This window comes from Lissotriton vulgaris, chromosome 10, assembly GCF_964263255.1.
Source record: "Lissotriton vulgaris chromosome 10, aLisVul1.2, whole genome shotgun sequence".
Taxonomy (NCBI): domain Eukaryota; kingdom Metazoa; phylum Chordata; class Amphibia; order Caudata; family Salamandridae; genus Lissotriton; species Lissotriton vulgaris.
In genome coordinates this window covers 113,671,204-113,690,742 of record NC_141698.1, presented here as the reverse complement: position 1 = coordinate 113,690,742, position 19,539 = coordinate 113,671,204, and the positions used below count along the sequence as shown (strand labels likewise).

Sequence of the window (19,539 nt, the reverse complement as noted above, 5' to 3'; positions counted from 1 at the left end):
TATCGAGGAGGTTTATAAGCCTATAATTTTTCGGTATTGTGTGGCTACCCTTTTTATGAATAGGCCTAATAATTGCACCCTTCCAACTTTCTGGGATGATTCCCGTATCCAGGATTACCAGGAACATCTTTGCAAAGAACTCTGCCCACCATTCAGGCCTCATTTTAATTATCACTGCTGGGAGGTTATCTGGTCCTGCGGCATGTGTAAGGTTCAAACTAGCTATAATCTCCGTTATATACCTTGGGGTAAAGTGGTCCTTTATCTCATCCCTCATCCGTGGCCAACCTAAGGTTCCCGGTATTGGTTGTGTCGGCCATCTTCCATAGATTTCTTCCAGATAGCCTACCCAATCATCTTCCGGGACCTTACAAGCGAGGGAACCGGCTTTACCGCCCAAACTCTCTTGGACTAATTTCCAGAACCCTCTTGGATTCAATCACCTCCAACATATTTGCCCAACATTTCTCTTCATACCTTCTTTTTTTATTCTGAATTAATGTTTTATACTTTAACCTTAGTTGCTGAAGTGTTTGATATAGGTCCACTTTAAACGTGGCCCTTACTCTTCTCTCCTTCTGTCTTTTCAGGGCCTTAGCTACCCTGCATTCTTCGTCAAACTAGGGTTTCCTATTTTTATTAACTACATAGCTGCTCAGGCCTGACTTTTTTTACCTTGAATTCCTTCTTGAGAGAATCTGCCAGCTTACCTATGGGCAATTCAAACCACAGGATTTCTGCATTAGATTGAATTTCTTCAGTTGGGATTGATTGTTGAATTAGCCCAAGCTTTTCTATCTGTTCGTCTGATATACAGGTTGTTAATCGTTTGGGGTAATCCACATGGACCTGTAGAACTCTCTCTCTACGTTTACATTTCGGGATGCGTATTTCTAACTTCAAAGGGAAATGGTCACTACCTGTCGTTTTCGCCACCTCAAAATTTCTTATTTGATTAAAGCACCAGGCCTGACAGAACATATAGTCTATTGGGCAAGGTTGCTGGCCCCTCACAAAAGTCTTTCCCGCGGGCTGGTCTTGCTGAAATCTACCATTTGCACATACCATGCCCAAGGACCCCATTAGCTGACTAAGTGACTCATCCTGCTGTGAGAGCTCCCCCCTTGGAAAGAGTGCAGCTTCAATGTTATATGCTTCTAGCAATTCTTTGTGCCAACTATCTACCTTTTTGGGGTCCAATCTATGGTTAAAATCACCTACTACTAGTACTAAATCCTTCAGATGCTTGGCACTAGTTGACTCCAGATCTTCTTTCAGTTTACCCAAATTCTCCTTATATTCGTGGGCCTTTCCCTTCTGTATATACACATTTATAATGCATATTCCCTCATATCTGGGATCTGCCTTCTGCAATAAGATTCTGCAACCTAGTGCCCAATCACTAAGTAGTGTTAACCTTTCAACCCTCCTGACTATCTGTGTGGAGATTAGCGTTAATTGACCCCCTGTAGGCCTCCCCAGATTATTTTTCTTTGCTGCTTTAGAGTGTTGGGCAAATCCTTCCATAACCAAGGAGTTTAGGGTATCGTCACACAGCCATGTCTCCTGAAGGCACATAATGTCATTACTCTTTATAATTTTATCGAACTCGATCTGTGCCGATATTTTCTTGTAGCCATTTATATTCCATGATAGAATTGAAAGGCTGTGTGACGACCCATTCTCCTAATCGATTTCGCTTAGAGATCCCTCCTCATCGTACTCCCTAGATTCTAGGGGTGCTAGGACTTCATATCTATTTCTAGCATATATACCTTCCCCATACCCTGCAGCTTCACAGTCAGTTACAGTGATTGCAATATTCTCCTTATTATTCCAGTTCGAATTAATTAATCTTATCTGCCGTAACCCTAGACCAGCATGGTTTGTCAGGAAGTACTGTCCCTGTATTTCCTCCTTCCTTACCAGTCTTATCCCCTCCTTTTGTAACTCATTTTTCGCTTTTTCCACCGCTTCTTTCACCCAAGCAGAATGAAAGAGGACTTTAGTCGCCTCTTCTCCTGTGCTGCTTGCAACAAAACCTACTTCTTTGAGGTCCGATGTACCAATACTCCTAAGACTTGCACATTTACCCATTGTGTATAAAAGCTGAGATCGATTTAGTGGATATAGTTTCCTAGCTTTTTTCCCCCCTTTACCACCATTTTCGGGTTTTAGGAAAATCCATAAATCGTTAGAGCCTGTTTGCCTGACCCCGAGGTAGCTTCCCTTTTCATAGACATTTGGTTCCTTTTGTTGTCATCAATCGCGGCCCTGCTGCACCTTGGCGTTTCTCGAGATCCTGACGGCTTCCTTTTTCATACTTTCCTCCTCTATAACCTCTAACTCCCTTGTTATAGGAGCCACCCCACTTTTATTAGGCTTTGGTTTTACTGAACTGTTCCATTGTTCTTTCTGTTCCCTTTGTGGCTTTACATTATTCACTTTTGATCTGAGTTTTTACCCCCTTGTTACCTCCTACTTCCTTTGTTTCTCCTTTCCCTCTACTCAAGATCCTGGTAGGGTTTTTTCCTAGGCAACTTTTTATACGAGTAGCCTCCCTTCTCGGGAATCTACCCGTATGATATCTCATTTCCCCCCCATTTTTTCACAATCATTGGCTGCCTAGATATATATACTGATGGTTCCTCTTGCATTAAGTTTGGGGCCCTAGCACATCTTCCTCCGCCTTATTACTGCCGTCCCCCACCTGGCTTCCATTTATTGGCCTAGCCAGGGCTGGCATTAAACCTCTAATTTGGGTCAGCTCACCCAAGATAGCTTTAGACTGGTCCCCCTGAATTTTTAAAAGATCGTTATTTACAATGGAAACCTCTAGCAAGCCTTGCAGGGTTTTTTGGAGGATCCACATAACCTCAAGCATAGAGGTGCTTGAGGCTCCTGTAACCTCAAGCCCATGCAGTGGTGATTGCAAATGTTCCTTTCCTAGATGTTCATTTCCTAGATCAAGGGAGCAGCTCACATGTACATTCACGTCCACATTTTCCTTAGGTTGCTTCATAGTTCCATTTAGAACATTTGCGCTTAGACCATTAGCATGAATGGATACGTCATCTCCTTCGTCCTCTAAATCCCCTTCAAGTGACTGCTGGAATAATCTAGGTGAAGACGACAAACGTGGGTTCAGCAGTACTCCTGACAAATTAAGGGTGGACTGATTCAGGGAGGCTAAGACATCGTCGCTCCTGGACTCAGAGTTTATGTCTATATCTATGACAGTATTTGGCTCTTTACTGATTACATCCTTCCCCTTAAAGTGATTTTCCAGAAAGACTTTAATTGGGTTTGATACTGACGAGTCATTGCTTGTTCCTTTTAGCTTCACGGATGAAGGTGTTAGTGACAAGGATTGAGTAACTCTTAAGGCTTGTTTCTTTTTTCTTGTTGGCTCACTTAGCACTGCATCCGGAATACCTGTCTCATTATCATCCCCGGACTCCGAGGACTTATTCTCTGGCTTTTTCCCCGTTTTTAAGTTTTTACGGCCTCTTGTTTTAGCCGGTGCCATTTTTATTAATTTATATTCCTTCTCCGGTCTCGGGTTAGCACTGATAAGGCCTGGAATGATAGTATTTCCTTCCACTCCCGCTGTTACGGGGGAGAGCAACTCCTTTTCACCAGGCTTAGCTTTTTTGTATTGGGGGACCAAACTTACAATTTTCCCGTATTTAAATTACGGGTAGAACTTGGATAGACTACACCCCACTTACCTCTGTTCCTCGGTCTGCCTTCACACACACTCAAAACCACATGTCAGGATCCAATGTTCCACAAAGCCTTACTGTGTAGTCCAATCAGCGCCTGGGTACACAGATTTGCCAGGGCCCTCCTTCTGCCCGGCTACTGAATCAATAATCGTATTTGAGCTCTTTATTGGCGCCTTTACCTCCAACGCCTGCGGGGTCTGCAGCCAAGGTTCGCCAAGATTCGTCTTCCCCCAGGCTCGCAGGCTAACTAGCCCTTACAGCGCCGTCCCGCCGAACTTCCGTGTATCCTCTCCCCAGGGGAAGTGTTTTGGGCGTTGTGGGAATGTTTCCTTCCCTCCCCGCATCTACTAACTGCTGCGGGGTTCTTCGATGATGGCGGAGGACGCGAGAGACGCGAGCCGCAGGAGCTGTGAGAGCGCGCCTGCGCGTTGGGCTCGATCGAGCGTCTCGCTGCAGCTGGTGAAAGATTCCCGGTAATCGTCCTGAACGCTTAGTGTGTGGCAGCCGGTACGGAACAGAGAAAGTAGTGCGCGGTACAGATTTTCAACCTTTGTTGTTGAAGCACTGCAAATGGCACTGCAAATGTGACCAGATCAACAGAATTTAAAGGCATCTTTATATATTGCTTAGACTTGTCCAACTCCCCAAAAATCAGCTCGTGCTCCACCATTAGGTCGCGTCTCACAGTTTGGGAAACACTGGTCTAGTTATAGGCTCTTCACTAGTATTTTGTTGTTAGTATTTATATAGGACAAAGGCTTATATGAGCCGCAGTCTTGAGAAGGCTTCTCCGGTTTGAGCAGTGTCATTACAACCGCTTCCCTTACCGTGTGGTGGAGTTCACCTTTTTGAATTGCTTCTCCATGAATTTCTAATAAATGTGGGGTCAACAGGTTAATATATTCCTTATAAAACATGCCTACTGGGCCATCGCTACCTCTTGCTTTGCCATTAGTTAAGTCCCTCACTGTCTTTTAAAAAATTTTTTTAATATATATTCAGCAATCTGGAAGCATAGTATTTCTCTTTCTACTCCCTCTGGCCAGACAAGTGTGACTAATTTTAAGTAATGGTGTATGTCCTCTTAACATTTATCATTTGTGGAGGTACAAAAGTTCTCACAGTAGCAGGAAAACTCGGCAAGGATGTCAGTTGATCAGATTACTTGGTCCTCAGCAGTAATCAATTGATATAATCAATATTAGCTGCCCATTTTGGTTTAATAATTCCAGACGAGGTGCGCCTCGGCCCGTCACCCTTGCCATTTGGTTTGGCTGCAGCATATTTTTCTAAAAATGAAATCTGCCGTTCAGCATCATCACAGAATTATTACAGTTTGCATTGTATCTGTCTCCGCAAGGTTCAAACGTAACCTATGGCTCAGGCACGCGTCGATGCACCTGACAGATTAGCTGTCAGATGCATCAATGCTTCCCTTTGCCATAGGTTACATTTGAACCTTGCGCCTTCGCTACTGCTATATCCACCACCATAGACCACTTTGATCCTATGATACCCAGTACACGGATAATTATAAACCGAGCCTTGTAGGCCCATATCTACAATTTCCAGCACGAAGGAATCTTGCTGTTGCAGGTGCCCCCTCCCCCTCCCCCTCCCCCTCCCCCCCCCCGTGCCCCCCCCACCCCTCTTGATCCTTATGAAGACCCCATCTCCAAGACGCTCAGTTTGCTGGTCCCTATAGGGGGTCGAAACGTCGACTTTTTCTTTCCTTCTACATCAAACCTGGATGACAGTGAATTAATAACTGCATCTGTTGTTTATGTTTTCGCATTGATCATGTTTGCCAGAAACCTGGCAGGATAGGTTTTCACCACTGAATGTTGATGTATATACATGCACCACCTTCCCTTTGCACACCACTTGCACTGATCCCAATTTCGCACTTGTCACTTCACGTTATATGCACCTGGTTTACCAAAAATGCCGAATGTGATATACAGTTTATCTTGTGAACCCTTGATCTATTGACAATCCGTGTACAATTGATTACATCACAGTCATTTATCATATTAGCTTTTTGGGGTTGTGGTTTTTCTATTTCCATTGACCATGTATTGGTTGTTGATACATTGTGAATAATTTCCACTGTGACCATCTCTTTTTTGTACCAATGAACACTTATAAGGTCCCAAAGGCGAGACCTATTGACTATGGCAATGCTTGTACTAGGATGCTGCAGCCCGCTATATGAATAGGTAGATCAGCCCCAGGTACTGGGACTATACTAGCAGGGTGGCGAGAGTAGGGGCGGTGGGTAAGCAACTGACCTTTGCTTTTGGGAGCAGCAAGTCTTTGCCTCACACCAGTGCCATTGTCATAATGCGATTGTGCAGGTGCAAAGTTTTTGCACAATTATAGATTTGACCCACATAATCATAGTCTGCTGCATATTCTGCAGATTTTACTAAAAACATTGTTTCTAGATCAAACTGTCCAAAAGTTACTAAAGATAAAGTGACGTGTTGATATGCAGTGGAAGGCCATTTGCAAAGGTTGACTTTCTGATGCTAATTTCTAAAAATTGTAAAATGAAAAACGAATGAAGTAATACTACCACAAAATGAGCAGCATAATTTCCTTTTTCTTGCTGCATAATTTACTCAACCGTGCTGCATACTTAGTTTGGCCTCCCCTGCATAATTGCAGTCGCCCTGCCTTAAGCTTTTTGGCACATGTATGGGGTATCGCTTTGTGGGGGAGGCATTAGTGAAACTTTGCACTGTGTGGAGCAGCCAGAAAAGTTTGCCCTAACATTTTGCTGACCCCGGAACGGACTCGCCAGTTTTCTCCAAGCGTGTAGCAAGTTTGCAAACTTCACAAAGTTAAAGAAAACAAATCGTAAAGTTCCAAGGGTCCCGTCTCTGCAATACAACTTTTTACACCCTGATATGTAAACATAAACAACTCTACCAGAAAAAAAGTTTCAGCTGCCTCTCCTCTTGTGTCTATAAAATATATAATTAAAATTCAATATTCATGAGAGCTGAAACACACCCGACAGTGTTACAGATTTAATACAACGAAGATTTATCTGCAATTTTAGTCTTTCTTCTTCATGTGTGAGCTTCATATCAGCCTGTCTTCTATGTTTATGTAATTTATAAACAATTCTGAAGGCTAAATTTGTAATTGGCACTCCTAGATAGTTATTGTCCATACTCCATAATTCCTTCAAATGGCTGTGAGGTGGAGGGAAGGGCTGGGGAGGAATCTAATCTTCCCAGCTCGGTTAGGCAGGTAAGAGGAGCGAAGAAGCAGTGCTGGGTTAGAGAGGGAGGGAGCATTAGTAAGCAGTTTGGAAAAGAAGGGAGAGGCGAGGTGCTGGGCAGTGGGGGGGAAGGAGGAGCAAGGCTGCGGATGAAGAGAAAGTGACGAGCTTGGTGGAGGCCAGGCATTGGGTGGGTGGACTAATTCTGCAACAGGAGAACCAGTCTCTGGTAGCAAAAGCGTGCCAGGCCTTCGAGAACCTTACTTCCTGTATTGTGCGGCAGCGAGGGCCAGGGGCCAGACATGTGCACAGCAGGCTGGCACTTGCCACTCCAATAGCTGTGGGTGGGAACCTTTCCAACTGTGCGGCATGTGTTACAAACTTTTAATCTTTATCAGAGGCCCACGGTAAAACTGGAACCCTAGACACTTGTTGCAAGTGGCCCGGTTAGTGACGTGATGCCTACTGGGGAAGATAAACACCACCCAAGGAACAGGACCCAAAGGGGTTTCGAAATATGTAAACAGGTGTGCAGTGCAGACCTCTGAGGTTTGCATGACTATGCATAAATTGCCCATACATTTGTTTTTAATCCTATAGACCTTGTTTTAGACTTTTCCATAGACAACTACTAGTCCCAGAATGCAGAATGCAGAGGTAAAATCTGGACTAGGTGGGTTATTAAACCGTGGATGCTTGAAACTTAAGAGCCGCCACGTGGCTGGGAGCCGATAGCGTCCACTTGTGGTACTGTTCACTCAAACAGTCGTAAGAATAAGTCCTGTACGAAAATTAAATTAACTCGATTAATGCAGTTACAAATGGCGGTCGAGAAAAGCATGTCCAAAACTTAAGAAAAAAACATACAATAAAAGTGGAAAAAAGAACAAACAACATAGGAAGGGACAAGAGACGGAGAGATCTGGCAAGGTGTGCAAGGAAAGCAAATGTGAATTAAAAGGCACAGCAAAAGCCAAACTCTATTCCTTTTTTTTTTTCTTAAGCTGCAAAAAAGTTCCTGCCTTCTCCCCAAATGGCAGACAGAACAGTGGGTGGAAAAAATTAACAAGCGTATGCGCCTCGCGCTGAAAGTAAAAAAACAGCATTTGACGAGGAGGCGGCAGGGGGAGGGGAGAGAAATGGGGGGCCTCCGCCTGTTTCTCTTGCAGGAGCGAGCTTTGAAACCATCTGTTAATTACTAACCGATGGTTTCAAAGCTTGCTCCCGCAAGGGAATCGCCAAATGTGCACGCGTTGCCATTCAAAGTAATGCACTGCTTGCACGTTTTTAGCCTCAAAACCGAGTCTATTTCTAAAGGTCTCCTCCTAAGCAGCGCACGTGCGCTGCGTAGGCGAGACCTAAAAAACAATATCTTCTCTCATTTCTGTAAATTATATTGTACATATCCCTGCATGGTGCTCTAAGGAGTTGGTTTTTACAGTCCTCCAACAATGAGCTATGGCAGTTTTGTTCTGTAGGGGATAACTCAAAAGAGCTGTGATGAATGGATGGATGGATGGATAGTCAGACAGGAATACCGATCATTGTACAATAAGACATTTATAAAGCGTGGCAAATCACCCGTGATGGTCTCTAGGTGCTGGAGATTTTGGCTGTTGTATGGTGGTTTTCATGAGAACATCCAGGTGTGCAGTTCTTTCCTAAATTGCTAGAGCGGTCCTGAGGTGCAGGGAAAGTTTGTTACATGTCCTGGCTGCCAGTTGAGAAAAATAAAAGGTCCTTCGCTGTTGGTTCAGCGGACCAGGGGGTGTCTGCAAAGAAGAGGGAGGCAGATCAGAGGGATCTGGTCGGTTGGTGGAAGGCCAGTTGTTTGTTGAAGTATGATGTTCCTTTGCTGTGCAGGGCTTTATAAGCGTAGGTCAGCATCTTGAACTGCCATCTCTTCTGTATTGGAAGCCAGTGAGTATCCTGAGGAGGGGTGTGATGTGGGTCCTTCTGGGGAAGTTGAGAATGAGTCTTGCTGCTGTGTTTTGTATTGTCTGAAGTCTCTTAAGGAGGCGTGCAGTGATTCCTAAGTAGAGTGTGTTTCTGTATAGACAATCAGGTATGCTGTACAGGGATAGACCAGTGGAGGAATGCATAGCTCTGCTGGCTGTAATCGGTGGGAGTTAGGGACACGTTCTGCATCAAGTGAGGGAAAGTTCTGATGTCTGAGAAGGGCTGTCTCCACTGAGCATAAGATCAGTCAGGTGAGCGATAGTAGTGACACGTGAGAGTGAGCTCTGCTTGCTGCATTTAGCAAGAAACTGTTCAAAGGATGTTTGGTTGTCTGAGGCAGGTAAGCATTTGCACTGATGCTCCTGTCTCTGGATGGTGACAGTTTAGTCCATGTCCTTTTGCTGATGTGATTTTGGGACACTGCACAAGGAGGGGATGAGCAGGCACAGACTGATCTTCCTGCTTCCTTTCAGTAATCAATGCATTTCCTTCTACAACTCGAAATTGAAGTATGAGTTGATAGGAAGGAGAATTAGAGTGGTGTCATTCACCCACTTCCCTTGAGAATTGGGGCTACTGGTAGGATAGTAACCCCATGGTTTGAAACATAGGCCAAGGTCCGGTCAAGAGACCAGCCCTGATGATTCCATTTCAGACGGTTACACCGCAAAATGCTAAATCCCAGGAACTTATTGATTACCTGTGGTACTAAATCCTACAGGGATATCAATAATAAGAAAAAACACTGAACCCACAATATTGTAGCATGCTACAATTTTGGTGTTTTTTCTCACCTTGGTAGGACAATGCCACCTGAGTGGGGTCAACCTAGTCTAAGAGCTCTTAAATATTACATTTTCTGGATAAATCCGGGGGTCCAGCGAAGTCTAAAAATGGTTATACCCTAAATAGTTTTATTCAGTGGGGACCCATACCATTACATTTAGCTGTACCCCTTAATTTGCCAGAATATTGAATATTTAAGAGCTCTCAGACTGGGTCGGGCCCAGCTGGGTGAGCTTGTCCTACCAGGGTGAGAAAAAATGTGATTTATGAAGTATACCACAATTTGGTGGGTGAGTTTCTTTTCTTAATATTATTAATATCCCTATGGGATTTGGTACCACAGATGGTCATCAATAATTTCCTGGGCTTTCGCATTTTGTAGTGTAACAGTTATATGGAAGGTTATGTGAAAGCCATATGCAACCTCTCACTCTTTTTTGTGATAAAAGAACTCTTCCATTTTAGGATAGAGGCCTTTCCCAGACCCTTGGCTCCCTGTGTTACTGCTCCGTTGAATTAGCAATTATTCTGGCCTGGCCAAGCATCGGATTAGATAGTGGGTGCAGAACTATGTCCGTTTCATTTCAGATTTTCATAGGAATATGGATAGCAGAAACAGGCTGACATGCTCAACACTTAGGCTAACGGGCACCATTACACACAGGCATTCATGTATACAAACCTTTCCCAGTGTCTGGCATCTTCCCAGTGGCCTCTATTTTCTAAACCTTGGATCTGATGCACCTCTAACCTCACCCGGAGCATAATGTTACATGGTTGTAAGATCATTGATGACCTCTCTGGTTATCTGGCACAGTTTCAGGCTATGGGATCAGGCCCTCTGGTGTCTGAGCAGCAATGCACTTGGATGATGGGGGATTAGTGCAAACGGCAAGGCCTCAGCTTTCCACCTATGAGTATTAGTGCTTCAGAAGCTGTGAGCCCAAAGGCAACCATTCCCAATCTCTACTGTGGCCATATGGTTGAGGTTACAGCCTTCTCAGCTCTTCATTACATCAAAGTTGCACTAACCTCATAGATCTGTCACTGGTGCCTTAGCTGTAGCAATTTCTCTGCTGGCTTGGGGATGGGGATGGCTTGGTGTGGAGTGATGTATGGGGAACCCTGGGTGGTTGCAGCAGGTATTTATTGTAGCGCAGTGCACTAGTGGTCTTGCTCTCAGCACAGAGAACATAGCGTTGAAGGCATGAACAGTACCTATAAGCTGTCCATTTAATCTGGCTGTATGGTTGATGTTCCAGTAAATCGTGAGCATGGAAACTGGGTTTTGTGACTGATCTGTTCCTGGTGTATGAAACTTTGAAACTCTGAGATAAACAGTTTCTATGTCCTTGAGTCTGTAATCTTTGTTTCATGTCCCCTTTCAGTAACTCAGTATTCTGTTTGAGTTCTTCTTTGGTTCCCTTTCCAATATGACATAAACCATCAACGTGTCATAGTAAGATCTCTTAATGCTTCTTTTACTTATCCTTAAGAATATTTCGTAATGAAGTCTGGTGGTGGCTGGGAACACAGGTGCACACTACCACAATATAAGGAATATCATGTTTGACAAGATGCAACATTTTTAATTGTCAAGTGCTCTAGGAGGGGGGGGAGCCACCAAGTCTTTCCCTACTGGAAGATCCAAAAGAATGATAAACAGTCTCCGAGCACTCCGTAAATTACAAATTGAGATCGTGATATCTGCTATGTTCTTTTTTTCATATCTTGTTGACAAACTTCACCCTCGCCAACACCTGTTTTGTTTGTGCTGACAATGTTGCAGCAGACTTCTTCATGGCTGGTCCAGTCGTAATACTACATACATAGTCTCCTAATCTCATAGATTCTATTGATTCTTAAACGTAGCCACCGAATAGGTAGTTGAGGTGACAGCGTGGTTGGAGCACTCTCCCAGATATACAATGGCACATCTGTAATATATTTGTGCCAAATTCACACTTGTGTTTGATTGGATGTATACGGAGCCTGCCTGATGAGGGGTGTTACCCTGAAACCAGTCCCAGGATGCTTGTTTCTGGTCCAGGGAAGACCTGGCTTGGCAGGTTGGGCTGGGCTGTTCCCATGAGGGACAGGGTCAAGACTGATTTGTATATGGCTGGGTCTTAACTGGGGCGGTGAAGTGAGCTAAAGAGCGATGATGGATTCAACCCAGACCTGTGACTGGTGGTGAGTGTCTGAAACGTTTCAGCGCTCCGTCCATCATCTCCTTCCGTTAGTGGTTACGTCTAAACTTGTTAATGTTCATCCAGACAAATGGGCAGTGGCTTTGATGTGTCTGGGCGTAGTGAGTGATCTTGTGTAAACAAAATAAAAATGAACAAAAATGTTTTTATCATGGAATAATCAAATCTTATGCTGGATTCTTGGATCATGGACCCTTACTGGGATCTGCCAACACTCTAAGGTTCAGGAATCTAGTGTAGGATATGCGAGTCCTGTAAGAAAATGAAAAGGAATAAAGTATTTAGAGTACTTCTGCTCAGTAGACTGCATGGTCACACATTGCGTGCACATGGTGGGGTGTGGGCTGGACCTGGCGGCGGTACAGCTCCATAAGGCATCCCTCTACATGATATGAGTAGGCTCTCTTCAGAGCCATGATCGCAGGTCTAACCAGAAACAGACCCTGGAGCAAACCCTGGTGCTCAGAGCTAAAGCTGTGCTCTTCGAGTGATGGCTTCTAGCTGGGGTTAGGGGCATTGGCTGGCTGGAGGTAATCCCTTGTGTCCAACCATGCTGCACAAGGCTGAAAGTTGTGCGCAGTAGGATTTGGCCACCTGAAGTGTGTCGGGCTCTGGGCTAGTTAGAGGCCAGACCTGTAGCAAATCCCCACTTCACACAGGCAAAGGCAGTGTGCTAAGGGTATTGCCCGCCCACAGATTGTTGGGAGCAGGGATTTGTTAGACGTTGGGGCCAGCAGCAAGACCCCCATGGCAGATCCCATGCCTGCAGGTGTTGTCCCCCAACGGAGAGTTGGGCACATTTGATAATCTGAGGCTTGGATGTTGTATATGATCAAACATTCACTGAAGAAGAAAAAAACTGATTTTGGTGAAGTTGTGGTTTGCGTTGGTTGTAACTCCTCCGTGTTTGTTTTCTAAAAAATCTCAGAATTTCGCCTAACAACACAGTTATAGTTTAGTTATGTTTCCAAATTAAAAGCAAAAATCCACGGAAATTTGCAGGCTCTGCTTAGGAGCACAGTCCACCTCACAGGCAAAATGCAGTGGTTATGACAATATTTATAGCGATAAATAAAACCGAAATGCGAAATGTTATTGAACAAAAATATAATTGAACTAATTAATGATTCTACAGTCCTAGTTCTCTGTCGAAGTGGTAAGAGTAATGCGGTATTTAATTTCATTTGAAAGAGGATTTATAACAGTGAGGCCATAAGCATTGCATTTGCTTTGTGTGTGACGGTTTGCCTTACTGTTGTGCAAGTTTTAGACTGGGCTCCTGACCTAAACCTCAGTGGTTAAATTCGTAACCATAATATTATTTTGACTGCTTTTTTAATGTGAATGTGATGTTTTTAATTTTACTCTGAGGTGTTCCACCCAATGATAAACCTAACTTCATTATAATCTGGGTTTTTTTAGTCAGTAAATATAAGTATGTGTGTGTGTGTGTATGTATATGTGTGTTTTTGGATATATAATATAATCTTACATTTAAACCCACATGGTTAAAGAACTCTTGCAGAAATCTGTAAAAGGTGGAATGGTTTTGCCATATTGCTGAAATATCGGTGGTTAAAAGATTAATCCTTTAAGTTTGATGGTTAGGAATATTGCAAAATACAACTGAGATAATGCCTGGTCAAGCAGATAAAGACCTGCTGTAGCTATGGTTGAAACTGACCACTATTTTCAGTAAGTATGGCATAGTCCTACAGGACCGTACCGAGATTCTGGACAAGAGAAACAAACTAAAGAAGAATCAACGGAATGCGTATCAAATTGAGTTTTCAGATTCCTTTTTAACACAGTAATCTTTAATGTATTCAGTATGCTCTAGAGTAACTCCAGAAAGGTAGGTGTGTACCTCAAATGCCTGCCCCCATAATAAAATATTGAAGGCATCACATATAATTTTAAGATAGCTGACCCATGAGCCCTAGCCACCATTATTTCTGGATATTATATTTGAAATATTTAGAAGCTTTTCGAAACTAAGCTTGTTAAAGCAGGCAGCATATCTTAAACCCAATTTGAGCTTCCTGTCGAGACCATATGATCCATTCAGCCATGCATCTTTAAGATAGGTAGCTCTTTGACTTACGCAGATAAGGACATTCACATCTACTTTTCTGTGATTTTGACTGGCTATGGCCTGGGTTAAGGAAAATTGAGATAATAAAAATAACTGAATGGGCACATACTTTTTCAGCAGTACAGACATGGGCAGAGGGTCTACCAGGTTTTAAGATGGGGGAATAGGCGTTGCAGTTTTGCTTTTTCGGTTTCGAGGTTGGAACTTGGGACGTGAAAAATGTAACTTTGAAGTATAATTGGGAGAAATGCCCGGTGAAAGGATTACATGTTATTGTCTTTAGGAGCAGATGGGGCCTACCAAATGGGAAAGACTAAACAGACTGATTTTGATAATCAAAAAAGTAGCTAACATGGATTTACTTCTTCCACAGAATCGGGAGCTGCAGTCTGTGAATTCTTCTTAAAAGCAGCATGTACAAAAGGTAAGAAACCACAGAACACCCTGCTTTAGAGAATGTTCTACATATGTTTACCAAGTGCTTGATTTAAAAATGCATTGCATACAGGAAAATGTAACTTTTTCATCAAAGTTTAAATTATGTAAATATTGGATCTGGCCTCTGTTATCTTCCCTCTTGCCTTTCTCCCCTTCATTCTCGATAAGACTAAAGCATAAGGGCTTGGGAGTTGCTGTCCCCAAAAATGGTCTGAACTCCATCGATTTCTCTTAAAGTTTTCAGACATGAACTATATGCAGCTTTGGATTTACCTGAAATCAGTGTCTTGATAGGTTTTCATTTGCAGGTTAGTTACAGAAGTAGCTGAATTGTAACACTTGATTGTTGTATATGCCAAACTCACCTCCGCTTAAAACTTTGAAATGTTAATTGCATCAGTTTTCATAGGATTACGATTCCATTCAATACACCAACTCTTCCAGCATTCACTTGATGGTTGGTATCTTTTGTTTGTACCTGCTGCCTGGGCTCGTGTACGAACAGAAGGAAGTTTATTCTAAAAGGCCTGGGACTTGCCCCCTTACAGGCCCTCGGTTTTAAGTAAACTGATTGCCCCAACCGAATGAAGAATCCCCGGAAAATGGGATAGACTGATTGGAAAATCCCAAGAGTTGCAGGACTGGAACCCATTCTTAACATATCCAAATATTTAAATTTGTAGAATCCATTACATATGACCTATGCAATCCTAATTCAAGTAATCGGAAAATGTGAGGCCTAAGGAGCATTCAAGTGCTAATGACTCCTGGTTTGGTATGATGCAAAAAAAACCTGTATAGACGTTTGTTCAGGTGTGAAGCAACCTGGTCAATTCTGCTGTCCACATGATCAGTTGGAATAATTGAGAAGCAATTATTCTGAAGGTTAAGCACTTCAACGTGAGCTAGCCCGTTAGCATGTTGGTCTTTGAAAGCTTTCTTCCCGTAGAGAGTTTGCCACATGTGGCAAATAGCTTGACCCCCCTACTATCTGATATTTTTTTTAATTGGGTCTGGAAAGAAGTCTGAAAATAGCATGTGATCTAGCCACTACTTTTGACGTAGAGATGCTTCTTATGACATTTCAGAGTATGCCACACTTGTTTTGAGGTGAAACATCTTCAGTTTCTGGTGGGTCCTGTAATGGAGGGCCTGAAAAAATGGCCGAGTGGAGAGTTGCAGTAGTTAAACAATTAAAGCATCTAAGTCAAGGTCTCAGTGGCTGGATTGGAGTAATGTGCAGTTTGATGAAAACCTAGGCTAGTCTGAAGAATTCGTAATGCACTTCTAGTTCTGAAGGTGTTTTTTTTACCCTCTTACCCAGAGCAGCAAGCAAAGATGAGTTATCTTACCTGAGTAACCTTAATAGTAAGCCCGTAATTATGTTTTTGTTGTTGTGTTTTTTTTTTTAAACCATTCCATTGCGGCTCATAGGTTGGTGTAATCATATGAACTGTTACTGTTTGTCCAGTAGTCATTTGTTTCTGCAGTCTTTTGGGTTTTTGTTGCTACAAGCAGCTATCCATATACAGCCAACCATCACAGAAATATCTAGATGAAAATCTTTCTTCATGGCATTTCTGCTTTGGAGCAGTAACAGTATGACACATTTGTACACTGACTTAATGAAAGGATGTACAAAAGAGGATGCCTGCATCAGAAGAAGCTAGGTCCTCTAGATTTGCCGTCAGCACTGCAGAGACTTGGAATTTCTTAGCAGGCAGATTGTTCTCTACGCATATTAAGCAAAGATATCAAAGTCTATGACCAAACCTTCCTCCTTGCTAAATGTTTTCTCCAGAATCTTAGAGGCTAATGGGGCGAAGTCAAGTTTGTTTCCATTTTTCTATTACATTTCCCCATACATGTTAACCTTTTTGGGTAATTTTTAGGAGTTGGAATGACCCTGCCATAAAAAGCTATTGTGGGCTTCTCTGGCAATAGTTTTGAATAATATGCCTTGCACTGACACTGCCAATTTTGTGGTGTCACTCTGCCCAAAGACTTAGGGTGAACTGTGTAGTCTGGTTTTAACATGTCTGCCACAACATGGCCTCCACCCTAAAATGGTACCTTATGGCTTCCAGAATTCACAATGCCTCTAGTGCCCTGTTGTACATGATTAGGGCGCCCGGTTTGATGGTATTAATTTTTTTTTAAACATTTCCGTCTGTATTTATCCATATTTATTTTTGTCACAAGCAAAAGTAGACACTGCAGCTAGTTTTTTCACATTTATTTAAACAGACCATACACACTTTCACTCAGTTGTTATAGATTTAGATATATTTATAATTACGTCAAATTAAGTAAACACAATACAGTCATCGGAAAACTGCCAAAATAATTTAAAGAGCATGTAGGGCTGAACAGACCTTTAATTAAGAAACCTTTACTGTGCGTGCTGTACACCCTAGGGACTAGAGGGGAGGATAGAACACTTTTTTGGTAAACAGGCCTGTAAATCCTGTTCTTATCTTATCACATTTGTTGCACATTCAATGACGGGTGTCAAATGTCAACCTGTCTCTTCGACGGAGCAACCCATTCTGTTTTTTCATTGTAGAACAACTTCACTAAGAATATTTAGACAAACATAAGATTATTTTTGGCGAATTGTTCTTCTTGTATTTTTTCAAACCGAGGAAATAATTATTTTCCAGCATTAAGTCTGATAAATATCTTTTTATAAATTGCTACAACACAAGGGGAGCGTTCATATTTTTGAGGGGAGGAGGAGTGTTCAAAACGCTTTGTTTCAACATCGGTCAAAATCTTCCCCCGGAGCAAACAATGGAACTCGACTTGAAGGTCTTTTCACACTTTACCGTAACGCCAGTTAAATTTCACTTGGTCATACGCATCGTTTTCTGGTATGTGGAAATTAATTGATATTCCCAAAATCACACAATGCTTTGCCATGCAGCGACCTGGTTTCACTAATAAAAATATTTAAATTGATTAACCAGCCGAAAGTGTTTTGCCCCCCAACCACACCGCATTGGGCACGCCAATTAAAGGTAACGTGCAGCGCATGTTCAACATCGGCTGTGCAGTTTTGCAAAGAAATTCTGATGCTGTAGCAGTTATACCAGAAACCTTTTCCCTTGAGTGGACCCGAAGAACAATGGGGCTGCGAAAGTGCTCACCCAAAAAAGCAATGGACACACTCCACCCCCACACTGATGCTGCATGGGCAAAGACTGTAAAGAAAACAACCTTCTGAAACAGCAGTCCCGTCCTTTTTTCAGGTGAATGCACCATCCATGTGTGTGCTTACAAAATCACACTGATGAATTTTTTTCTTTTTAGAGTTGACTCTGTAACTAAAAAGAAAAAAGTGAGAGAGCAAATGGGGAGGCAATATAGGTGCGCACGTGGGGGTAGAAGCAACACGGGGACATGGAGCAGCAGCAGCAGCATGGGGCCTTAGGCAGGATTGTGTTTTTAAAGCTGGTCGAGGACACAACATAGTGGTGGAAGCAATAAAGTGGGTGTGGATAAAAAGTGGAAGCAACACTGGGGAAGAAGCCAAACAAATCGATTGATATGAGCAACACCGTGGTTGTGAGGGTCAAATGTGCAAAAGAACAATGTGGATCCGGTGAAACGGCAAGGCAAGAGAGGGTGGAGCACACAGGTGAGCGAGAAGAACATGAAACACAGCAGAGGTGTTGAAAAGTGCATGAGGGAGACAGCCGTAAAACACATCCTCTCTCGTAGAGTGCTTAAGCAAAAAGAAAAAAGTAGTGCTTAAAAAAGCGAGCAGTGGAAGGACATGGAAATGCATTCATGCCCCATGGGTAGGGCAAACGCGAGAATAGGAAAGAATGCCTGCATTGCTAACGAATAAGAAGCAAGCAACTGAGTGACAATGAAGCCAACCAATGGTCAGCAATGGGCAGACCCCAAGTCCAGTGTAAAATAACACGTATTGTGACAGTTCCTGTGCTTTTTTAAGCAAGGCTTAAAAATCTGTACTTTTATTGCATTGTTGAGGGTGGACTAGCAAATAGTGTTTGTCATAATGCACTTCTAATTGTCTGTTCTGAAATTTCTTAGATCTGTAATTTCAACTTGTGCTGAAGAGCACGCTAGTAATTGCAGGAAGGAGAGTAAAAGGGAAAGATGGGTGAAATGTGGGAGAGTAGTTGGAGATATGTTGAATAGCGTTACCACGCTCGAAGCTGATCTGTGTCTCCTTGTTTCTGCCTGGTAACCTTCTTGATTGTTCTTGCTTGCTATATTATATCCCGCTGCAGAACGCTACACTAGTTAACGGCCCTGAACCCAGATAAATAAGACTGTTCTACCCACTAAGGGTAGAATGTTCTAAATTAATAAGGTAGAAACATGAAGACCATATTGGAATGTTGTAGCTCCAGGCTTGAACCAGCCATTGTAAGCCCAAAGCTACTCAATTGTTTTCATTGCAGCTCTCAACGTCTTAATAACCTTTATGTTTTGGAAGTAACATTAACTAGCGATGTTTTATTCTTTGCCAGTATTGTTACATCAGCAAATGATCTATCCTGCTTGAACTATTCCAACAAGCCATCTTCCTTCAAATTCAGCCCTAACCAACAGCACAAGACTAAGCCAAATGTATCTCACAATAAAAGAACACTGTGCCCAATGTACTAAGTCGGAGTCACAAAACAGTCTGTGTTGTTTGCAGACCAACTGGTTTGCAATCTGAGCTTGATTTTGTGGTGCGTCAGATGTACAAATCAGCTGTGATTCAAAATTGACATTTCGCAGGAGATCACAAACCTCCTGCCATGTTCATATTTAGATATGATTCCTTTTTTGACTCCTGGTACATGCCTGTGAACACAGAGCAGGTCGTAGTGCAGTCCTGAATCCGTACACATTCAGTCCTTGGATGTGAACACTTTTGAAGCAACCCGTGTTCCTCAAAGGATGTGACTTGATTTAAAAATGTTCAAGAAAAGACCTGGTGGAGGGACTAAAGAGCATGTAGTCACCTCTCCCCTAATGTTGCCTGCCAGAATTCACAAGTACAAACTTTGTGAACGGGTTACCATTTTTCTATGGTTGCGACACAGTCGCAGTCCAAACATTGATACA

At 42.8% G+C, this 19,539-nt stretch overlaps 1 protein-coding gene across 2 annotated transcripts in view; it reads left to right on the top strand.

The window, feature by feature from the left end:
• Positions 1 to 19,539, top strand: part of CPSF4 (cleavage and polyadenylation specific factor 4) — a 96,216-nt gene that overhangs the window by 16,620 nt on the left and 60,057 nt on the right. For both annotated transcript variants that reach the window (XM_086940643.1, XM_086940644.1), the window contains exon 2: positions 14,384 to 14,434. In XM_086940643.1, the coding sequence (XP_086796769.1) occupies positions 14,384 to 14,434 (51 nt within the window). The remainder of the gene's footprint in view (positions 1 to 14,383; positions 14,435 to 19,539) is intronic.